Below are 21,570 nucleotides of genomic sequence, written 5' to 3'. Positions count from 1 at the left end.
CTTAATTATAAAAAATTTTAAATATTTAACTCTTAATTATTACCATCGAAACGTTTGACTCTTTTTCTAACAAAAATATAAAAATTTTGATCCCATATATTCTATTGGACACCACCATAACAATTTATGATTGGAATCTAAAAGCTTTACCTGAATTCTATCCCAGTTTTTTAGCAAAGCTACACATGATAGCTTTTAGGGACTTCACCTACTTATGATAGTAGAATTTATGCACGCTGAGCTGCGCTGTTTTTTCTCATGGACGTCATGTGAAGTCTCATATAACCTGAAGGCCGGAGAGAGGTACGTACCCTCGACATGTAGTAGGGATTCAATGTGAGAAAGCAATAGGTCCTTTTGCATTTATTCATCTGCAGCCAATTATGATGTGAAAGCAATATGCATCTTTTTTACTTGCCTATTTTACGTGGCTGGCTGAGGTTCTTGGTAGACTACTGATCTAATTGGTGTTAGATTTTCAACACGTAATTAGGGACCCCAAATGGAGCAACCTTTTGTCAAATCTGCAGAGAAAAATGGATGCACTTAATTAGAGCAAGGGCAAACGCTGAAGCCAGCAGTAAATGACTTTTGCACTACTCTGCAAGAAAATTTGCAGTGCAATTAATGTGAGACAATAACATTGGAATCACAAGGAGGCAATCTGCAACTCTGTCTTGAAGACCTGGCTAGTTAAGGGATGATTGAATATCTGATCTAATGTTATTATTATTATTATTATTATTATTATTATTATTATTATTTTACCTGAGGAATGGCAGGAAAGTGATCTCAGATCTACCCTACAACATTTAATCCGAGGCTTACCTTGTGGTAAGGAGGATTCCCAATTGGATCTTGCATCAAATTCAATGTACAAGAATTTTGACCTTGGCAATGGAAAGCAATCATGTCATGTCTATCCAGAGATGTAAACAAATACAAAATCGTCACTTCTTGACAATCGTGTCTGCTTCAAAGACATTGATACTGTTTTTTTCATTCTTATTTTTACCCTTTTTTTTTAACTTTCAAAAAAACAAATTTTACCCTTTTTTTTTTCTTTTACGGCCATAGGAGAAACCAAACACTTAACGAATCCCAAATCTAGATGCTAAACCTTGGTTCTGACTTTAATGTAGGAAACAAGAAGCGCCATGCAGAAAAAGACAAGGTTAATGGACATTAAATTTCATCGTCCTCCCTGGTAAGCTAAAAAGAAACAACTAGAGTGTTACATTAGGGTTTTACTTAATTACTAGAACTGCATTTGTTTTCTCTTTTCATTTATTGTCACTTAAAGGTCCAGAAGAGAAACCCAACCTACCATTGTACGGATATATTTAAATGTCACAGAAAGGTTTCCCAGCTACCAACATCAATATGATCATATGCATCCAATTTGAGCTTTTCACTGGTGGTTTCTCAATCTATTTTTCTAGCAACGCCCCAACCCTTATTCATCCCCAGCAGAATATTGAAGTCTTACAGTTGTGGCAAATTAAGGTAAAGAGAGTAAAAATTAAAATAGAAGAGACTATGGGAAAGCATAATTACCATTCATAGTTAACAAGTCAAGATGACAATTAGTGGCTTAATCTTGAAATTTTTTAGTTTGCAACTGATCCCAAATTTAACAGTTGAGATTGGATGGATTTAATTTATGTATTAGGATAGGGAAATGCCACTTTGTTAGGCCAGCCAAGACTCCAAGGATCTTTCAATGCACCGAAAGAGAAAAGATAAAGTCAAATAGGACGATTGAACAAGTACTTAACTGATTCCTAGCAGGTTAGAATGTGGATATGAAATGACTGATCTTCATACAAAAACAAAATCATGACAAGTATTTCGTTGGCTATATGTCTAGGATTCAATGGCATATATAAAAGTTATTATTAATTAGTATAGATGGAGGAACCACAACTATTCTTTGATTAGGTCATTAGGGTATCCTGCACCAACTCTCAAGAATTTCTCTCTCGTTGTTCGAGAACGGTACAATATCTGAAAATTTGACTGTATAATGAACAATTCAACTGCCACAAAAATAACTTTGATAGTTGGTACTATTACTTTTGGTGCTGTGTTTTGTTCCTGCAGCTGTTCTTGTGATAGGTGTATTAATATAATAGCAATAGGCTTAATTTTGACGTTATCGAAAGGGCCCGTAAATGTACACTTGTTATACCAGTGGAAGATAAGGGACTTCTCGTGCTAGTTCGAGTTACTGCAGTAAATTAACACCAACTACCAAACTCAGGCTTTGGTTCCTTCATTAAATGATGTCTAGCTATTCACCCCCTAGTATTTATAAGCTGCATTATAGTGGTATCTTCCCATTCACACTCGAAAGCTCTTGGTGTTTGCTTACAATGGCACTTCGTTCAGTGATCACTGCACTCTTCTTCGTGTTGGCTCTTGCTAGGATTGAGCTCTCAGGATGCCATGTTCTGAAGGGCAAATCTCCTGCCTTGATTGCACTCGTGATTACGACTTCTCAGGTTCTGTAGTAACTGATTTGGCACTATGTTTTCAACTTCTTAGTCTATATTTATCATTATGTTGTTCAACTGGCCACTATGCTTTTGAGTTGTTTTAACTCTTGTCTCAGAGTAACTAATTAAATTTGCCAGTTCCTAGTTGTATTAATCATATTTTGCTTCAGGCATCAAGGTTCAAGTGAAATGTGCTCAAGCGAAAAAACTGGCCACCGCAACCTCAGAAGAAATGGTTCTTTCAAGGTTGGAGCTTCCATCAGACACCTCAAAGACCCCAAGAGCTGAGAATTGCCTTGCCAAGCTCCTCGGTGGTCCGAACCAGCTCTATGCTTGGAGGAGAAACCTGGTGTCAAGTTGTCAAGGCCCTGATTTAAACTCTTACACCATCTCCACCCCACTAGCCTTCTCTACTGCATGCCCTTCGGCTTCCAAAGATGCTAAATGCGGAGCTCCAACCGAGATTGGTTCATCTAAGACAGTTGACCTGCCTCTCCCACGAGAGTGGGGCCTTGCACCATCTAGCTATTATGTCCCTTTCTTCCCCATCATCGGTATCCCTTGATCATCTCAGTGATTTACAGTTTGCGCCTTGTGTAATGGTACTATATAATATCATCATAAGTTAGGAGAAAATCTTGCTACTTTAAATATATATGTATAACTTGTGAGAGCAGACCGTTGCAAGATTTTAAGTAATTTCCATTAATTATGTGTACTATGAGTGGAAGGATCCATGTAATCTTTGCTTCTTGTTTAATACTAGCATATAGCACTTTACACTACAAATGACTTTTCAATGTTTCTTGAACCGTATGGATTTTACCCTTTTCTCCTTAAGCAGGATTTGTTAGGTATACTGGTTTTGTTAAAGGTCGAGCTCAAACATGTTACGAAAGGAAAAGAATGTCACTCTCTCTATCTCATCGTTGAGAGGGTCCGGCTGTGCCGATCAATATCTTTTCTTTAATAAATGGAGCCATTCGTTAATAACCAGAATATTGTGCCTCGGCTACTTTATTGGCTCTTCTTTCTGTTCTTGTTTGGTCAACCACATTCAGTGATATGCCCCACCCCTCCCCCAACATGGCTCAGGGCAAGTCGCAAAACTATTTTTTAGTTTTATGAAGAGAGAAAAGCACATGAACAGATCAGATCATGAGCCTTTAACACAGAGGTCTTTTTGCTTTTCCAGAAACCAAAGCTTCATAGGCCAAGACAGTTTAGGTTTGGAAGTTTTAGAAGTCGGCCTTTAGAGCGGAAAGGCCAGACACTGGTAAAAAGCTGTAAAGCAATTAATGTCTGCCGAAAGCTCTGCCCGTGTGTTAAAATTGGATGATTGAGAAAAAACTAAAAAAAAATACATAGTAAACTATTTTTTGTAGATTGTAGCTAGTTTGTAGAGACACTTCTTCTTCTTCTTGTGTAGTATCAGTTAATGACCAATATACTAAAAAATTTGCAAATAATGCAATATGTTACTCTTTTCTTTTTGGAAATTCGAACTGCATTAATGAGACTACTGTGCAACTTTTGGCTTTATATATACAGTAGGATAGAAGTGGACCTTTATTCTGTAAGAGTAAATAAGGGATAATTCACACATACTTTCCAAACTAAACCCACGCTTTCCTTGGTTCTGGTACAGAATGTTCTAGTAAGGTTCTTTTCACAAACTCTTCATGACATGCCAGTCCCATTCTCACAAGTACCCTGCAGCCTTTCTGGTATATGATGTCAACGATCTGTTTCTATGTTTGTAGGATAAGTTCCTTGAACAGTTGAACACAGTTTGTATTGGATTTTTACTTTTTGAACTTGGTGGATTGGGGGGTTTGTCATTGTCATTCTTCAAGTTTGGTTGTAGTTAGTCCTGATGAGGAGACTAGAAATGCTAAGGAAAACAAAGCTACCAGAAGAGAGGCGTTAATTCTTGCCATGTTGCTTAGCTAAGAGTAAGAATTCTGTCCTCTCTTCTGTGCTTGAAGCAAGGAGAGTTGCTTGATAGATCAAACTAGAAGTAAAAAGGGCGATTTTATAAGTCGAAGAAAATGAAACTGAAATCAGAAATATTGAGCTCATTTTGAACATAAATTAACTACCGAATTAGTGAATGAAGTAATCTCGGGACTGATCAGGAATTGAATGCTAGCCCTGTTTTTGAGTTCAATAAACCAATACATAGATACCAAATAGAAGTTCTTTCATAACTTTTCTTTTTATGTAAAAAAAATAAAATAAAATAACATAAACTGTGCCATAAAAAGGAAACAAAATCAAGGGCTAAGCCACTTTCATACTGTAATAAGGCTTAGTTTGATCTGTTCTGCGCCTTAAACTGTTAATGTGATAGCACATGGCGTAGAAAGAAAAGACATTGCCTCATTTAATTTCTTGACTGGTCTGATAAGAATCTAAGCCTTGTACCCAAAAAGAAAAGTTAGAATTCCCTGGTTTTTAAGAATACATGAAGAGGCTAGTCTTAGACAGGGAGAAGCTGCTATACTTGAATTGAACATTCACTTTCTGCCGGAAATTAACTGTCAATCATGGGAGGCCACACAGTAATTTCGTGTGCTTGTAGCATTTTCCTTAGATGCCTTACCCGAATTGAATGGAACCCTGTATTTAAGGAGGCTAGAACAGGAGATGATGGTCCTATGTGATTACTGAAGACCATTAAATTTTTGGTTCAATGAATATATAGCTTTCGCTAGCAATCATTTCGGCTAACAGCCACTATTTACCTGGTAGGAATTAGGAACCATTCTTTGATTCTATTATTCAACTAAAATTACGAGAAATGATGATGATATTTCCCTAAAAGGCAACCAGAAGCTCAAAATGGAATCAGTGAAGCTAGTTCTGCAGGAAAATCAAACATTTGGAAGCTTCTGTTGAGAGAATGGGAATTGATTCTTGAGATGATCAAGATGGCAGAAACTTAGAACGGAACATTAGCAGAACAACTTTTAATTGATGACTCTGATGTTCTTGATTGGCTTTTGACCGAGATCCCTCATCGGCTGCCAGTTAAACACATCTTCATGTTCAAATGCGTCTCCAGGAGATGGTTCACCCTGATTTCTGATCCTTTTTTGGCCGCTCTTATGCCACCAGAATCAACCGTAGCTTATCTTTGTCTACATCTCAATCATGGAACCTTCTTTTCCGGTACCTGTTCGAAGTAAGAATTCTTAAATGATAGATGACGGTGTTGCTCTGAATCAATTCCAGGATTTCGCATTGCCAGGATTTTCGTTAAACTTACTTCCTTCTGAACAGGATTGTCCGATAAGGATCCTGGCATTGAGTAATGGTTTGTTGTTATGTTCTGAAAGCTTTTACTGGCAGAAAAATTACTACATTTGCAATCCACTTATCCGGCAATGGATTGCTCTCCCCCAAACATCCCCAAGCCTTACAATCAGTTGCAATTGGTTTCATTAGCAAAGATGATGGCTACAACGTGGTCCGGATTCCAACAGCTGATGGCTCATCCAACATTTTACAATTGGAAACTTTCTCTTCCTAGACTGGCCAATGGCACTGCCCGATGGTACACTGCCCTGATCCTGACTATTACCCGAAGACAGATTGTCCAGTTGTACATTACAATGGTAGTTTACATTGCCTAGAGTTTCGCCACAGCAAAATCATTACATACAATCATGACAAAGAAACCCGCCAACTCCACCTGATGAACTTGCCTAATGGCAAAGAAAGTGAGTACCTATCTCTCCTGGGGGTGTCTCGTGGCCATTTTCGATACTTCGAGGTGACTGATACTTTTCAAGGACCGCACAATTTATGCATTTGGGTACTTTCAGACTACGATGCCCAAGCATGGTATTTGGAGTACAGGATTAGATTTTCTGATTCTTGGTCTCATCAAGGTGAACTCATTAGGTTTATTCCCAAAGATAATTTCTACATTTTCCCCCTGGCTCTCCACCCTCATGATTTTGACATAGTCTATCTGGGTTATGGAGGTTGCCTGGTTTCATACAGCCTCCAGACAAGAAAAGTGGAAGTGCTTTGTCGGAACTTCTACTCTTATCAACTGCTTGCTTTTGTGCTCCCACCATGGCCAACAAGGATTCCCCTCAAATTATCCAAAGAAATCAGTCATCCCTTCCCAGAAACGATGACACGGACATTTCAACAGGAAACTCAATACCAGTAAAAAAACGTTAACCATAGAGAGGAAACAAGGTAAAAGTGAGACAATCCTCCTCTTCCTTTTGGATTCAAATCAAATGCCGATTTTATTAGTCATGATGATATCGACCAGTTGTTAATGTCAAATCCAAAAATTGGGAACCCAAAGAACAAGGGTCTTCTTCTTAGCTCGCTGTCGTACGGGATTAGCAAAGCATTGCGTTGGCAAGTCATGACGAAGTCAAGGCTGAACCCCACATCACATGGAAATTTTCACATAATTTTTGCTCGTATGGCTTAAGACAGGCGTGTGTTAATCCTCTCGCCGTTTACGCGGATATATAAATGAATTTGAAAAGGTAAAAGGCTCAAAAAAATGCCTAATTCCTGAGCCAAAAGGGCTGTTTGTTGATTTTGAAACAACTTTCCACGCTGATATTGATTTGTTTCAACCTTTTTTCTTTTTTTTTCCATTAAACTTTTCAACTTTTGTTTTATTGTACTGCTACATGCGCGCATACATCCTTTTCCTATATCCCACCTAGGAGAGTAAGACTTGGTCCCCTTTACGTGCCAAATAAAGTTTTGGTAACAGGGTCAGGGATGTCTACAAGTAAGTATTTGTTATTTTTAAATATTGTAGGACGGAATTTATTTGCTTGATAGGATATACAAACTTTATAAATATTCTATTAAATTTTTAAATGATTACCTGAATTTATACTTAAATATTAAATATTCATGTTTAATTTATTAAAATAAATTTAAAATTATTTATATATATATTATTAATGAAAAGTAAATTAATAAATTAAAATTATTTCATAAAAAATACATTAAAATTTAAAATCATATTTATAAAAAGTGATGAGTTTTCTTTTTTTTTTTTAGAGAATTAATGAGTTTTAGTAGTATTACACTAATTAAGAAAAAAATATGCATAAAACTAAAATTTAATATTAAAATTAAGCAAATATTAAATTAATATTATTTTCTTATTTTCTTCAGGGTTGGTTCCAATTGTCAACCATGTCCAAATTATGGTGCTTCTTCAAGTTTCTTCAACTTTGAAAATTGATACCCATAATTTATAAATTCCAGAGACTTTCTTCAGATGGTCAAATTGGAGAGATTTTCAATCTTTTCATGATCATAGAGAAGAAAAATGGAAAATATATTTCGATGCTTTTTTTAAAAAATTTAATTTAAAAATAATCTTATGGTTATCCAGTCAGTGGGTGCTGCATTAGCTGACCATGCAACTGCAATCAATAATCAATCACACAGTATTCTTTTACTTACATGACTTTCGATCCCCAGAATATTTAATGCTAAAATTTACGGAATATTTAGATAAAAGATTATCCACCCTTTAATGCCGTTTGGTTATTAAATAAATGTCATAATTCTGACCTTTCAGAAAAGTCTCACCCTTTTGTTAAAAAATATATTACTTCAATTGACTGTGAAAGGGACTGGTTGGGGCTTCGGACCCAATGCGGACGCGCCACGAGTTAAATGGGAAATTCGGGTTAAATTAGGCGCGTATCGACCGCGGCTATACTTCGGGGTAAATTCGGGAAACCAATCTACGACACTGCCTCTTATTGGATTGAATATAAGGGCCCAACTGAAAGGAACCAAATTTCGAGGACTTAATTGTATTCATTGACAGAAAGTTTGAGGGCTCAATTAGGAATTTAACCAATTTTATTTACCCTTGGTGCATGCAAAATGGGGCAAATTCCCTAGCTACCCCGGCGCAAAGCGAGGCTAATAATTAAAGTAGAGCAAGTTCTGACACGTTGACCATGTCATCCTATGATTAGGATTGCGTAATCGGATGGACAGAGTTGGATTTGATGAGCTGTAAGGGGTGTAAATAGGACATGTCAGCCTGCAGCAGAAACAGGGGCGAGGGGTTTAAAGAAATAAAAAAAGCCAGGCTGACTGCTTCAACATCGCATTTCCTTGGCTTGGGTTGGATTGGGACAAGTGCAGCAATATTATAGGACAAAGGAACATTATCTTCATTACATAACCGCGTGGAAGTTTCCACCAACCCCAAAACATGCACAAATTTTCCAATTTCACTCGGCAAGCTCCTCCATCTCTTTTCCCTGCACTGGATGCCTATTTAAGCCTCCTGCATATACATGGATAGGCTCATTCGAAGCAGATTAACAAAGGACAAAAAGTACAAAAACTCACATACGGTAAGCAACCACATATAGCTGCTACGGGTGATGGAGGTCGCCACGGGTTTTCGCTTCTTTCCCACAGAAGAGGAGTTGGTTTCCTTCTACCTACGCAACCAGTTGGAAGGCAAGAGACAAGAGATGCACCTTGTTATCCCAGTCCTCAACATTTACGATGTAGAGCCATGGGACCTTCCACGTACAATTTCCTTCACTGCTCATTACAACACGAATGCAATACATGTTAGATATGCTTCAAAAAGAATGCTACAGTGCCTAACCTGTTTTGGTTTTCTTTTTTTTTTTTAATTTTTTTGTTTTGGATATGTTGCAGAGCTTGCTGGGGAGGTTTGTAAAGCAGACACAGAGCAATGGTTTTACTTTACACCAAGACAAGAGAGGGAAGCTCGTGGAGGGAGACCTAAACGAACTACAGCTTCTGGATACTGGAAGGCAACAGGGTCTCCCAGCTATGTCTACTCATCAGATGACCAGGTGATAGGAATGAAGAAAACCATGGTCTTTTATAAGGGAAAAGCTCCTTCTGGGAGGAAAACCAAATGGAAGATGAATGAATATAGAGCCATAGAAGCAGTGGCCAACCCATCTGCTGCTGCTACTCGTAAGGTAAAAATAATATCTACATACCTCTTCTTTGGGCTTAAAGCTAGATATGAACTTCTTTCATTTCTAATCATCATTCGGTTGGTCACCATTTCTTAATGTAGTTAAGACACGAATTCAGTTTGTGTCGAGTCTACGTGGTGTCAGGAAGCTTAAGAGCATTTGATAGACGCCCACCAGAGACTGTGCCACGAGGAACACAACTTCATGACAATACGACTACAATATCTTCTGAGAGACCCACGATGGAGATAAGCTCCTCAGGTACTTCACCTTCCGGAGGAAACCACTCTGATCTCCAAGAGGCCAGTGAAGATGACATTTGGGACATGGTTACTGATCTAGAAGAACATCCTTTAGAATGGGAACAGGTGAAGTGGACCTGAGTGAAGCAATATTGGTAGGTAATTAGCCCTTCATCTGGCATGATACGAATTGTAATACAAAAAACTTGTGCAAAACCTAACTTTAGTAAGTAGCAGATTCCTTCTTCCCTCTTGTAGGTTAAGGGAACGTACTAGCAAATAAGCAAAGATGTAAAGAGATCATTTAATGTAAAATAGGGTTATTTTTCTGGAGAAACTGAAGCTTGGGAAAAATCGCACAGTTTATGCACACTATCTGTCACTGCTAAACTGGACCTAATAACCCGGAGTAGGAGAAAACAAAATGACAATTTGAAGAAAGACTACCAGAGCAACAGTCTTAGAGAAAAAAAAAACAACAATCATAGAGGACAAACAAGAAAAAAATGTAGTCAGCCTATCTGCTTATAAACTTGCTAAATATCTAATCCAAAGTTTTGTTCAGACTAGTCGTGCATGCCTTTGTTCCACCAGGGATGTCGAGTGGTCATAATCATATATTCATGCAGACCTCTGCTACTATATCTTCTAAGCTATACTCTATGTAGAAATAACCAAAAGGTCCCAGTTATCATTTTTAAATGGAGTACCATCAACCGGGAATTAATTTTTGCCTTTTACCAGCTCCAAGCACAGAGTTGATAGAAAATAGATATTTACAAGAGGGACCTAACTTCAAAACTAGACCAGATCCTATGCTGGCTATCAAACTACTGTGCAACATAGAGCAAGGTTGAAAACAAAATGAAAAGGCTCAATCTACATAGCTCTAAAATACCAATATATTGAAAAGGCTCTGCTGGTAGTCTTTAGTTACCATAGCACGAGAAAGCCGGAATACAACGATAGACAAATCCCAACTCAAGATTCGTGATTGATTCTTCTACAGATTGAGAATTTAAGATGATCAAATGGTACAATCCACAATTAAAGTCTTACAAAAGAGATTATGGAGTCAAAGAATTTTGGCTCATTCTAGGCTGGTAGGACACAACCTTGACAAGTCTTCACAAGTTTCCCCGTCAGACTTTACCCCATGGAGTTGATGACAGCTCACCTCCAACGCTGTTTCAAGAGGACCATCCAGGAATTTCAAAGTTACGCTCACACAAGTTTCAGAAAAATTATTATTCTCAAATCTTAAATGGTTACTAATCCAACAAACAATAGTAGTCAATGTCTAGTCAATCCATGTTGAACTCAATAATGTTCCCATATGCCTATTTAATGTATTGGAGACAAATGAAAAATAAAAAATAAAAAAATTAACCAAAAATGAGTAGATTTATGACAAATGCGGCAGTATACAAGGAACTTCACTTAGATGGCAAAGTAGTGAATGCAAATAGCATGAAAAGACCATGAGTCATATTATTGAATTCAACATGTTTGAAAATGAATCCTGCCACACATTTTTATCAAATATTTGGACCTCTGCTCTTCATGGGACAATAAAAGAAGTTATATCAGACTAGAAAGCAGTTTTCCTGACATGTTAACTTCGTATAAAATCCAGAAGAAGAGAATTCATTCTTGCCCTAAACATGTGAAAGCTTCAATTTGATGGTTTACATTCCTATGAAGATCAATGTGTTGTCAACACAGTGGAACTAGAAGAATGGATAACAAAAAGGACAGTTTCAATATCCTTCTATTGCATGCAAAACTCATAGGCTGGTGCCATGTTTTAAGCTAAAAAGTGGATACACATCATCATTAAGTATCCCTCCTTTCATGGCCCAGCAAGATGCAACAACTAACTCTTAGGAAATTTTGAAGGAATTATCACCAACCTGGCGGACCTGTTTTCTTTCTGGCACTGGCAGGAGCTTTTCTTGAAACATCTGCCATATGCCTTATCCTTACATACATATACCAATGTCAAAATCACAACCGATGAGTTATGAACGTCAAAGAAGTGGTTTTGTTTCGTCAGTTACTATTGCTCTTACTCTTAGTATTAGCAGTAAACCAAAAAGGCAGCCAAGCAAACAGTAGCTAACCAAAAAAACAAAAAAGAAGCAAGAACCTCTGTATGAAAAGTTCGGAATAAGAAACCTTATCCCTTGCCTGTCCTATAATCTAACATCAATTTCTTTTTAGAAATGCTTCTTTCTTATTCATTTTGTAATCAATTCCTTAAAGTTTGTGAATACTATTCATGGATTTATTTTCCTCACAGAAATTCTTATAATTACTTATTTTTTTGTCTTTTGAAAAACATTTGCTATTTATATAACAAATCATATCTCAATGCAAATTTAATTTGTTTCCATTTGCATTCATGTTTATAGCTGCTGAGCACTTGGTGGCTTTTCAACCTATATGGACTTAATATTTATTGAAATTAGCATACTGAAAAATAGGCCAAAATAACCATAAGTAGATATAATCTCATAAGTTTCCTCCTCTTGACCATATCCCTAACCTTACTTAGCATATTCATTTTCTGAGGTACCTTCTTTTTATTTTGTTTGGAGAAGGGGTATATCCTACCAATGTTCAAACTTTCAGCCATGATATGAAACAAGTCAATAGAACATGACAAGGATCAGATGTCCAAATAATTAACAAATGGTAAGGGCACAACGTTTGACCGGACTATTAAATAAAATACCACTCTTTCTCTTTGAACAGTAAAGAGGGAAATAAAAATTAGCAGATGAGAAAATAAAAACGGAGATCTGTGCACGAAATCTATTTCATGCAGCTTGGCAAGAAAAATTTTGAAGCATGGATACAGGATACTTTGCATGTCAGACAAGTTGCCCATGAAATTTGTTATCCTGATTGAGGTCAACTGGCTAAGGGAGCTTTCACATTGCATTGTACCTCAACTTTCTTTCTTTTTCTCATTTATTATATTTTGCATCAATTTAATCAATATGAAATAATCAAAGCCAAACCATACAACATTCAAATACTGGAACTTTTATTATTAAAAATATGAATTCAGTATCCACCAAAAGAATTTTTGTCTTGAAGAAAATAAATGCAAGGCATAGGTATATACCAATAAAAAAAAAGGAAAATGAAATCTAATGTTTTTCACATTTCAAAGCTTATCATTCTAGGTCAAACAAGTTGACAGGATCTCCTAAGTCACCCCTATTTCCCTCTCAGTTTGCGTAAGTTTAAATGTATTCCTCTTGACAACGAATAAAAACCTTTTCCACATTCAGAAAATATATATATATATATATATATATATATATATATATATATAGATAAGGAGCCAGAATCTCAATGGCACCTCAATTCATAGTAGGATCAGAGCTTTTCTTTTTTCCTTTTGCCACAGAATGAGTCGTTTGCAACCAAAATTTACCCACCTGAAATTCATACCTTCCTCCACTGCCCTAGATTGGCTTCCTATCTATCAATAGATTAAAATGTTTTTCTCTTCTGCTACTTCATGATCAACCAATTAAGACAATGATGAAAACTAAACTCAACTGCCTTGTTTTTCTAACCAAAATCTATAGGTATCTACTGAACGATATAACTTCATAGCTAGGCCTCTCACTTAAAATCCAGCAATAGACCCCCAAGCTTCATGCTCTTTGACACTAATATACAACTCATAGCATTAATCAAGAAACTGTTCCTCATTGGCAGATTCTAGCCAACAACATGTATAACTGAGCTAGATGTCAGAATTTGTATAATCAGCATACTGTACAATTGCATCCATCTTTATATCTATCTGTCTATGTCATCAGCTCCGTATCTACACACTACATAATGCTAAACCATCAAGCAAACTTTGAAAAGCGCTAGAAAATTTCTAGATATAACATTAATCATATGGAAGGATACTTTTACTTCCTGCATAAGATCATTTTTGAGATTATTCACCACTAACTGGTCTGTCTATAAAATGCCATATGATCTGGCTTTTTATGTAGTTGCATGTTCCTTTTGTTGGTATTAGGTTAACATGACATATAACATTTTAGAGTGCAGTACTAACACCTTTGCGCTCCCTTCTTCTACTTTTCTCAGCAGAGACAAGAAGCAATGGCTTTGACTTTGTCCTCAATGCTACCAGCAAAATGAGTTTCGTTTCAAGAGAAAATGAATCAATTGTGTTCCAATACTTCTTCTAAATGTAAAAGTGTGTTCCACACCTTCTACTACTCTGTAAAAGTATACACAACAGCAGATAACAATCTTGCATGTCAGAGATAATGCGCAAGTGAACAACATTGGAAATATATGAAATATTGACAAATCCAAACTTGTCATTCTTTTGACTTCTTGTGCCCAAGAAGCTAAAGTAATTTAGTCTCAGTTCTCAACAGCCTATCACTGCCAGAAACTTTAAGGCAAGTGATCAGCTCTGTAACCATAACACATCTTATGGCAATCAGCTTATTGTTCAATAGAATGGCTTCATAACATGCACCAAAAAACCTCTTTTTAGTCAACGAAAAAGAAATACCTCTAAAGTCCAAATCAACAAGAGGCATTTGTCACGGGGTCATTACTCTCTCCCCCATAAATGGGCTTATAGGGGTGTGCAGCACACCCGCTTATAAAGAGTCCTGGTCTGATGTGGGATAGAGGTACTTTCCTCGTGACACTCTCTCCCACCCGATTCCGGCAACGTCCTCGTTGCCGTCGGCCACCCTGCCTACCCTGGGCCCGGGCGCTTTGACGTGAGTCAGACGAGGTCCGATCCGCTCTGATACCACTTGCCACGAGATCATTACTCTCTCTCCCATAAATGCGTTTATAGGGGTGTGCAGCACACCCGCTTATAAAGAACCCAAGACCTCCCGTTTTTGTCTGATGTGGGATAGAGGCAATTTCCTCGTGACACATCACCTTAGTTGGATTTGGTCTTTATGATATTAGTACAACTTATGCAAGGGCATTTCAATTAGCCACAACAGATCCTTCATTCCTAAAGACCAGAAACTACCCTAACTACTCTAAAATGGTTTGAAATATATTAAAAAGAAACCACGAAAATGACAGGAAATTCAACCTCATATGGGACTTTTGTCATCACTCAATTGATCAAAAGTCAGAATCACATTTCACTTATGTAAAATCCATTTGACTGACAAACAAATATGAGACGTTGAAACAATTCCACGTTGATGACTTCCCTTAGTAAATTATCATCTATTCAACCAACCAATCAAAATTTCAACCAAAAACAACTACATTTTCAAATATGCGACATCAAACCCACAAATTCCTCAGCTGCCCATCCGCATTCACATTTTCTTTGTGGAACAAGCAACATGAAACATCAGGCAAAGAACACCTTCCCGCAATTGCTAAAGGAACTAACTTCAACAAAAGAAAGAAAGAAAGAAATCTTTTTACAATTCATTGCATCCAACTTCCAAGTCCCAACCTTTCTTTTTTGTCTTAAATCCGCTGGGTTCTCAAAACCAATTCCATAAAATGAGGAAGCATATTTATTATTCTTCTCCTATTGATTTCTCTCATTCTTCTTGACAAATAATTTTCCATGGAAAAATTACAGCACAAGAAGTAAGAAACACAAACATTGAAAAATGAGAAATCATCAAGTACATAAACTCAATAGACTCATATAAAGCGCCCTGTTTTAACACTTCTAAATGAAAAACAAAAGAAAGAAAGAAACCCAGATTTATTTCAGTCTAAACAAAACCAAAATATAAGGAAAAAAACTAAAAATCAGATTAAACTGGTAATGACAATTTTGTAGACAAAATGAGTGAAGGGCATACCTTGGACTTGTTTTTGGCCCTTTTCCCCTTGCAAGCTATTTAAAGCAGAATCTACAAGCAATGGAAAGAGAAAATGGAGAGAGAGATAGTCTGCTTGATCAGACAGCAAAGAAACAATGAACACTTCAGAGTTCTGACATTGTTTTAGCGCGACCTGCTTTCCGTGTCCTTATCCATGTTTCAAGTTGACGAGTTTTGACTTCACTTCTTTCTATTCTGTTCGTAAGTTTCAAAATACGGAATTTTTTTCATTGTGTATTACCTTTACGTTTTATAAGTGTATATTGTTTTTTGTTTTTTGGAAATATAAGAAATAAAATATTTATATCTTTAATATTTAAGTATTTGATTTAATAATTAACGAATCTGAAGTTTAAAATTTTTGTAAACAAAAAAACATCTATCTTTATTTTGCTATATATTTTTCATTTAACTTTTAAATAATTTTATTAACTAAATCAATATAATATTTAACCTCTAAATAATTTTATTTGCTAATTTAATATAATATATAAATGAAATTAATTTACTTATCATATATTTTATTTAATTAAGCGCATATTTGATGTCATGCTTTTATTTTATTTGATTCAATAAGAATAATATTTTTTTGGTTTTCTTTAAATAGTGTTTAAGGGACTAATTGCCACTTATTTTCTTAAAAATAGAAGTGAAGGAAACCCCTAACCATCACCTAATTAAGGTCCTTTAGGGGTTAGACTTTAATTGTATGTAATATATTTTTTTTAAAATGACTTTAATTGTACATTAGATTTGAATGATTTTCATTTTTTATTTTGTAGAAAAGAAGAAGGATTATTTTATATGGTACTATCAAATTTCAATAACTCTTTTGACCTTTATCTATTTGGCTAAAAAAATTGTAAAATTTATAAAATATAAATTCTATTTCATACTCAACTTGATAAAGAATTAGTAATAATTAAATATGTTAATATAGTATTCTATGAAAGTGTTGTTTCCATCATTCTATCATTTTCTTCTTTAAAATAAAATATTTAGAAAAGATAATCATCTCGAGATTGTTTTTGAGTATTTTTTTATAAAATATAAGAATTAATTTATTAAGTTAAGATATATGTCCTTTTTTAAATTTAATGTGAACTTTTACAAAAGAACAAACATACTTTAATTTTGGTTTTCCATTTTCCTTCAATCTTTCCGTTTCTTTAAGTTCTTTTTCTTCTTACTTATGCTTTTTTTTTATTTTAAGTTAAATAAAATTTATAATAATAACATTTTCTATTTCTTTCTTTCTTTTTCCTTTCTTTTTCATCAATTTCTTCCATTGTCGATCATGGGCCTTGCAGCAATGTTACGTGGCACAAACGTGATGATGTGGCAATATCATATAGTATTAACGTGATGGCATGGTAATGCTGACATAGCACTGATATGTTGACGTGTTGGTGTCACGTGGTAATACTAACGTGACATATTGAGAAAAAAATTTTCAAAAAAATATTTGTGTCACGTTATAGAGATTAAATTAAATAAAAATGTATAGCAAAGAAACTAAATTTAACAACATTGAGGCGTTTAGGAATTAAATTAAAAAAAATGAAAAAATGCAAAACTTTGAGTAGAAGATACATATATATTTTTGAAAGATAGATGATATATATAGTTATTAATAAATCAAATGTTTAACTGTAAAATATTTATAACATTATAATATATATAAATATTTTTTTACTTAATTATTTGATTATAAAATAAATACATTAATTTATCTTATTTGTAAAAATTAAGTTTAAATTTTCTTTTTTTAAAAAAAATTAATATTTTATCTTTAATATATAGTTATAGGAAGACGGCATTGTCATTTACACAAAACCCTAAAAACACCTAGAATTAAAATTTTATTTTTATAATTATAAAAGGCAATAGTTACTTTTCTCCTTTGTCACCCTTTGATCTTCTTTTCCCTTATTTATTTTTCTTATTAGAAGTTTAATTCATAGATTAATTATTATCAAATTAAGGCAATGGTGACAAGTTTATGTTTCTAGATTTTGATTTGGATTCTTTTTAAATTCTTTTAATTTAAGGATCAAATAGCTTTATGATAATAGCACTTGTATGTATTTGAGCCTCATTGATTTTGATTTTTTTTAGGATGATTATAAAAATAATTTCTCATTCTAATTTATTCAATTTGGGCATAATAGACTTCTCTTTTTTTAAAAAAAAAATTTAACAAACCTCCACTTTTTCAATTTTTTGTTTACTTTTTATGTTTTTATTTTATTTAATATTTCAAGTTACATTTTTTAAGTTAAAATTTTTTAAATTAAAGACTGCATTTATTGTTGATAAAGTTAAATATAATTGTAAATATTTGTACCATTTTATTTTACATTTACAAATTTTTTGTGAATCTAAATTAATAATTTAAATTTAAATTTAGTAGAATTTTATTGTGATTTTTGAACTTAAATAAAATTGTTTTATAAGAAACTTTGAGTAAATTTAAATAAAAGGTAAATTACATAAGTGTTGAATAATTTCAAAAAAATAAGTATCTGTAAATTGTGAAAGTTGTAACTAAATCAATTTATTTTGCTAATTTAAGTTCAGCTTAAGTTAAAAATTAAGTCAAAATGGAATAAAAATTTTAAATTTGTATACTGTTATAAATAAAAGAATAAAAAGATGTATTTAATCTTTTTATATTATTTTATTTCAACATAATATAAGTTAGTCATTTAAATTTGACTTTAAGTATGAATTTTTTTTAGAATATTGGAATTTTTTTTACAAAAGGGAAATTTAAACTTAATTTTTGCAAAGAAAATAAATTAATATATAGAATCAAAAATTCAAGTAGGAAAATATTTATATATTTTTTAACACTATAAATCTTTTACACTTAAACATTTGACTTATTAATAAGTTTATGTATTATCTACCCAAAGATTTGTATTTCTCAAAAAAAAAATTTCAATTTAATCCTTAACCAGCTCAATCTTGTTCAATTTAGTTTGTATAAGATACATTTTTGTTCAATTTAATTCTTATGATGTAACACATATTTTGTTTTTGAAAATTTTTTTCGCAATTTGCCATGGTAATATTATCACATGGCATCAACACATCAGTATACTAGTGCCACATGAACACCACATCATAGCTGACATTATCACTTTTAACGATAAAATTAAATATCATTAGGGAAAGTAATTAAATTAGAATAATTCTTGAAATTAAGAGATTAAATTGTTTCAATTTTAAATATAAGAATTAAATTGAATAAAATGCATTAGTACATCGACTTGGCAAGTAGTTTTACTATATATGTGTGTATGTATATATATATATATATATATATATATATATATATATATGTCCTTCTTCCTATGCATGATATTTACTCATTGTGAACTACTATCAAGAAAGGAGAAGTGCGAAGAAGAAGATTTAGCCTTGATTATAAATTCTTTGTGTTTTTGTTGTAAGCATTGACTACCTCAACAAGTTTTAATCTTACTTACATGAACATCTTTCCTTCTCTTATTTTTTATATTAAATGTGCATGAAAGGATTGATTCAGCCTCGTTAGTGATCCCCCATCATTCTTTCTTTGAATTATTTCTCTACCTCAAACAAAATTATAAAAAGTGCCCAAAAAAATTGAAAAGAGAAAACAATGATACTTTTATTGTATGCTTGGTTAGCGGAATAAATAAAAATAAAATAGAATAGTTATTCTATAAAAATAGAATAAATTAGTTATTATGTAGTTTATTATGACTAATTGCGGTGTTTGGTAACTAAAAATATCTTTAGAATAAGATAGGAATAGAGTATAAAAAGACAAAATACCCTTTACTACATATATATATATATATGATTATTAATTTTTATTTTATATTATTTTTAAATAATAATAATTTATAATTTTTTAAAATATTAATAATTGATTATCTAAATATGTAATATTTTATTTATATTTTAATCATTAATATTTTAAAATATTTTACTTAAAATTTAAATGTTATTATGATTTTTTTTATTTTTAAATATTACTGTTTTAAAATTTATTTAAAATATTCATAATTTATAATTAAAATATTAATATTTTATCTATAATTTAGTAATTAATATTTTAAAATATTAATATGTAATTTATACTTTAAACATTATTAAGATTGTTTATTGTTATTTTATTTTATTTTTTAAATATTAATAATTTATTATTAATTTAAAATATTAATTCTTGATTATTTAAATATTAATATTTTATTTATAATTTAAATGATAATATGATTAAAATATTAATAATTTTAATCAATTTTTAAATTTAAAATATATTCTTATAATATATTATTAAAATTAAATTTTTTTTATAATAATATTAATAATCGATCATTTTAATATTAACATTTTATTTACAATTGAAATGTTATTATGATTAAAATATAAATAAATTTATGTTATTTTTATAATATATAATTAAAAATTTATACTTTTTATAATAATATTAATAGTTGATAATTTAAATATTAATATTTTATTTATAATTTAAATATGATTATAATTCAAATATTAATAATTATAATTAATTTTAAATTTAAAATATTATTTTTGGTTATATATAATATGTAATTTTGCAAATTTATAAAAGATGTTTGGTTCCCAGTGCTCCAAGGAATAGCCATTCCTCTAAAATGACTATTTGCTAAAATAAGTTAAAACAAAAGAATAACTAATACCAACACTATTCCTCGGATCATGAGGAACCAAACAAAGGAGCATTTATTCCTCCAACTAAATATGCTATTAAAGTTGCAAAACCCAATTCCAATTTCTATGTGAATTGTCCATAGTATCGTTTGATAATTTAAAAAAAAATTCCTTTCCGTATCAAAATTTGCCACTAATTGAGTATGTAGCTCAATTTAAGTTAATTGATGACAGATTAAGCAATAAGCGGTGGGCGCAGTCAGTAAGGAAGTGCTAGCTTGACCGTGAGAAAAGAACTTATCCCAACTGCAAGTTGAGCTTGAGTGATCATCAAGAGGAAAGAGTACTTAATTTTATAATACTCTGAATTTGTACTGAAGAGCGGACCAAAGAGACGCATTAGAATGGAAATAAAGGAGAATTTAAAAAAAAAAATGAAAGGAGATCATTCAAACGACTAGAATCTCTTCATTTGTCTGCATATTCCTTAAACCGATAAGATTGAATCAAGAATCTCTTCCTTTCGTAACAATTTAACGTATAAACTAGTACAGATAAGAGTCTGAAGATGGCTAAGACTTACAACTAATTAAGTTGTATTTTACAACAAGGAAAACAATATCTTACTAACCTCAACAAAACTTCAACTACTTCAAAAAATTTTCTGACAATGACCTTTTGATTTTTTTGGGAGGTGATCAACGAAGGCATTCGTAATTTAATGTTTCATGGCCGTCTAGAATATTTCATGCACACCAAAATGTTTACAATAAATTAAATCCTTTTCTTTTTGGTCATAAAGGTTTTAAGACTTTGGGACCTTATCCTCTTGATCATGGAGAGGGTAAAAAATTATCACTGCCCGCTAGATTCCCCAACACGAGGCTAACGCAGAAGCTAAAGTCCATCAAACTTTATAAAAAGTTACCATAAATCAGAATTAACAGCCTGAGATACGTTTGAGTGGCACTCAATTGTAAATTTATTACTCGTATGTTACTAACCCCCTTTATGACTAATATACACACTGGATAAGACAAGTGCTTAAGAAAGTGAAAAGAAGATACTGTCTTTTTAATATAATCACGGGGTTTGGGGTAAATTAGTAAAGAAAACCACTTGCCAGAGAGGTTATTAATTAGATCAAAAAAGCTAAACACATTTTCTAACTTTCCGCCATCTCTGTCTTCCGAACAAACAGAGCCTGAAACAGTCTGATAAAAAGCAGTTGAAACAAAAAGAGAAGCTTAATTGAAAAGTGATTCCTACCGACATCTGGCAACAA

The 21,570-nt window shown here is 32.9% G+C and overlaps 2 protein-coding genes across 2 annotated transcripts; both read left to right on the top strand.

The window, feature by feature from the left end:
- The first annotated feature begins 2,360 nt into the window (after positions 1-2,360).
- LOC110412613 (uncharacterized) lies at positions 2,361-3,287 on the top strand. The gene is given in 3 exon segments (XM_021423198.2): positions 2,361-2,463; positions 2,466-2,504; positions 2,669-3,287. Coding segments are annotated over 3 exon segments (522 nt in total). The 5' UTR covers positions 2,361-2,375; the 3' UTR covers positions 3,064-3,287.
- A 5,236-nt stretch (positions 3,288-8,523) lies between these two features.
- Positions 8,524-10,063, top strand: LOC110412744 (NAC domain-containing protein 90-like). Its single transcript, XM_021423359.2, has 3 exons — positions 8,524-9,056; positions 9,192-9,484; positions 9,586-10,063. The coding sequence occupies exons 1-3, from the start codon at positions 8,906-8,908 to the stop codon at positions 9,865-9,867; spliced, it is 726 nt and encodes a 241-aa protein (XP_021279034.1). The 5' UTR covers positions 8,524-8,905; the 3' UTR covers positions 9,868-10,063.
- The last annotated feature ends 11,507 nt before the right edge of the window (positions 10,064-21,570 follow it).

The sequence above is a fragment of the Theobroma umbraticum genome, unplaced genomic scaffold, assembly GCF_002168275.2.
Source record: "Theobroma umbraticum cultivar Fairchild unplaced genomic scaffold, ASM216827v3 scaffold_95.0, whole genome shotgun sequence".
In the NCBI taxonomy this organism is placed as follows: domain Eukaryota; kingdom Viridiplantae; phylum Streptophyta; class Magnoliopsida; order Malvales; family Malvaceae; genus Theobroma; species Theobroma umbraticum.
The sequence above is the reverse complement of the archived record's forward strand: the minus strand, read 5'-3'. Positions and strand labels throughout refer to the sequence as shown.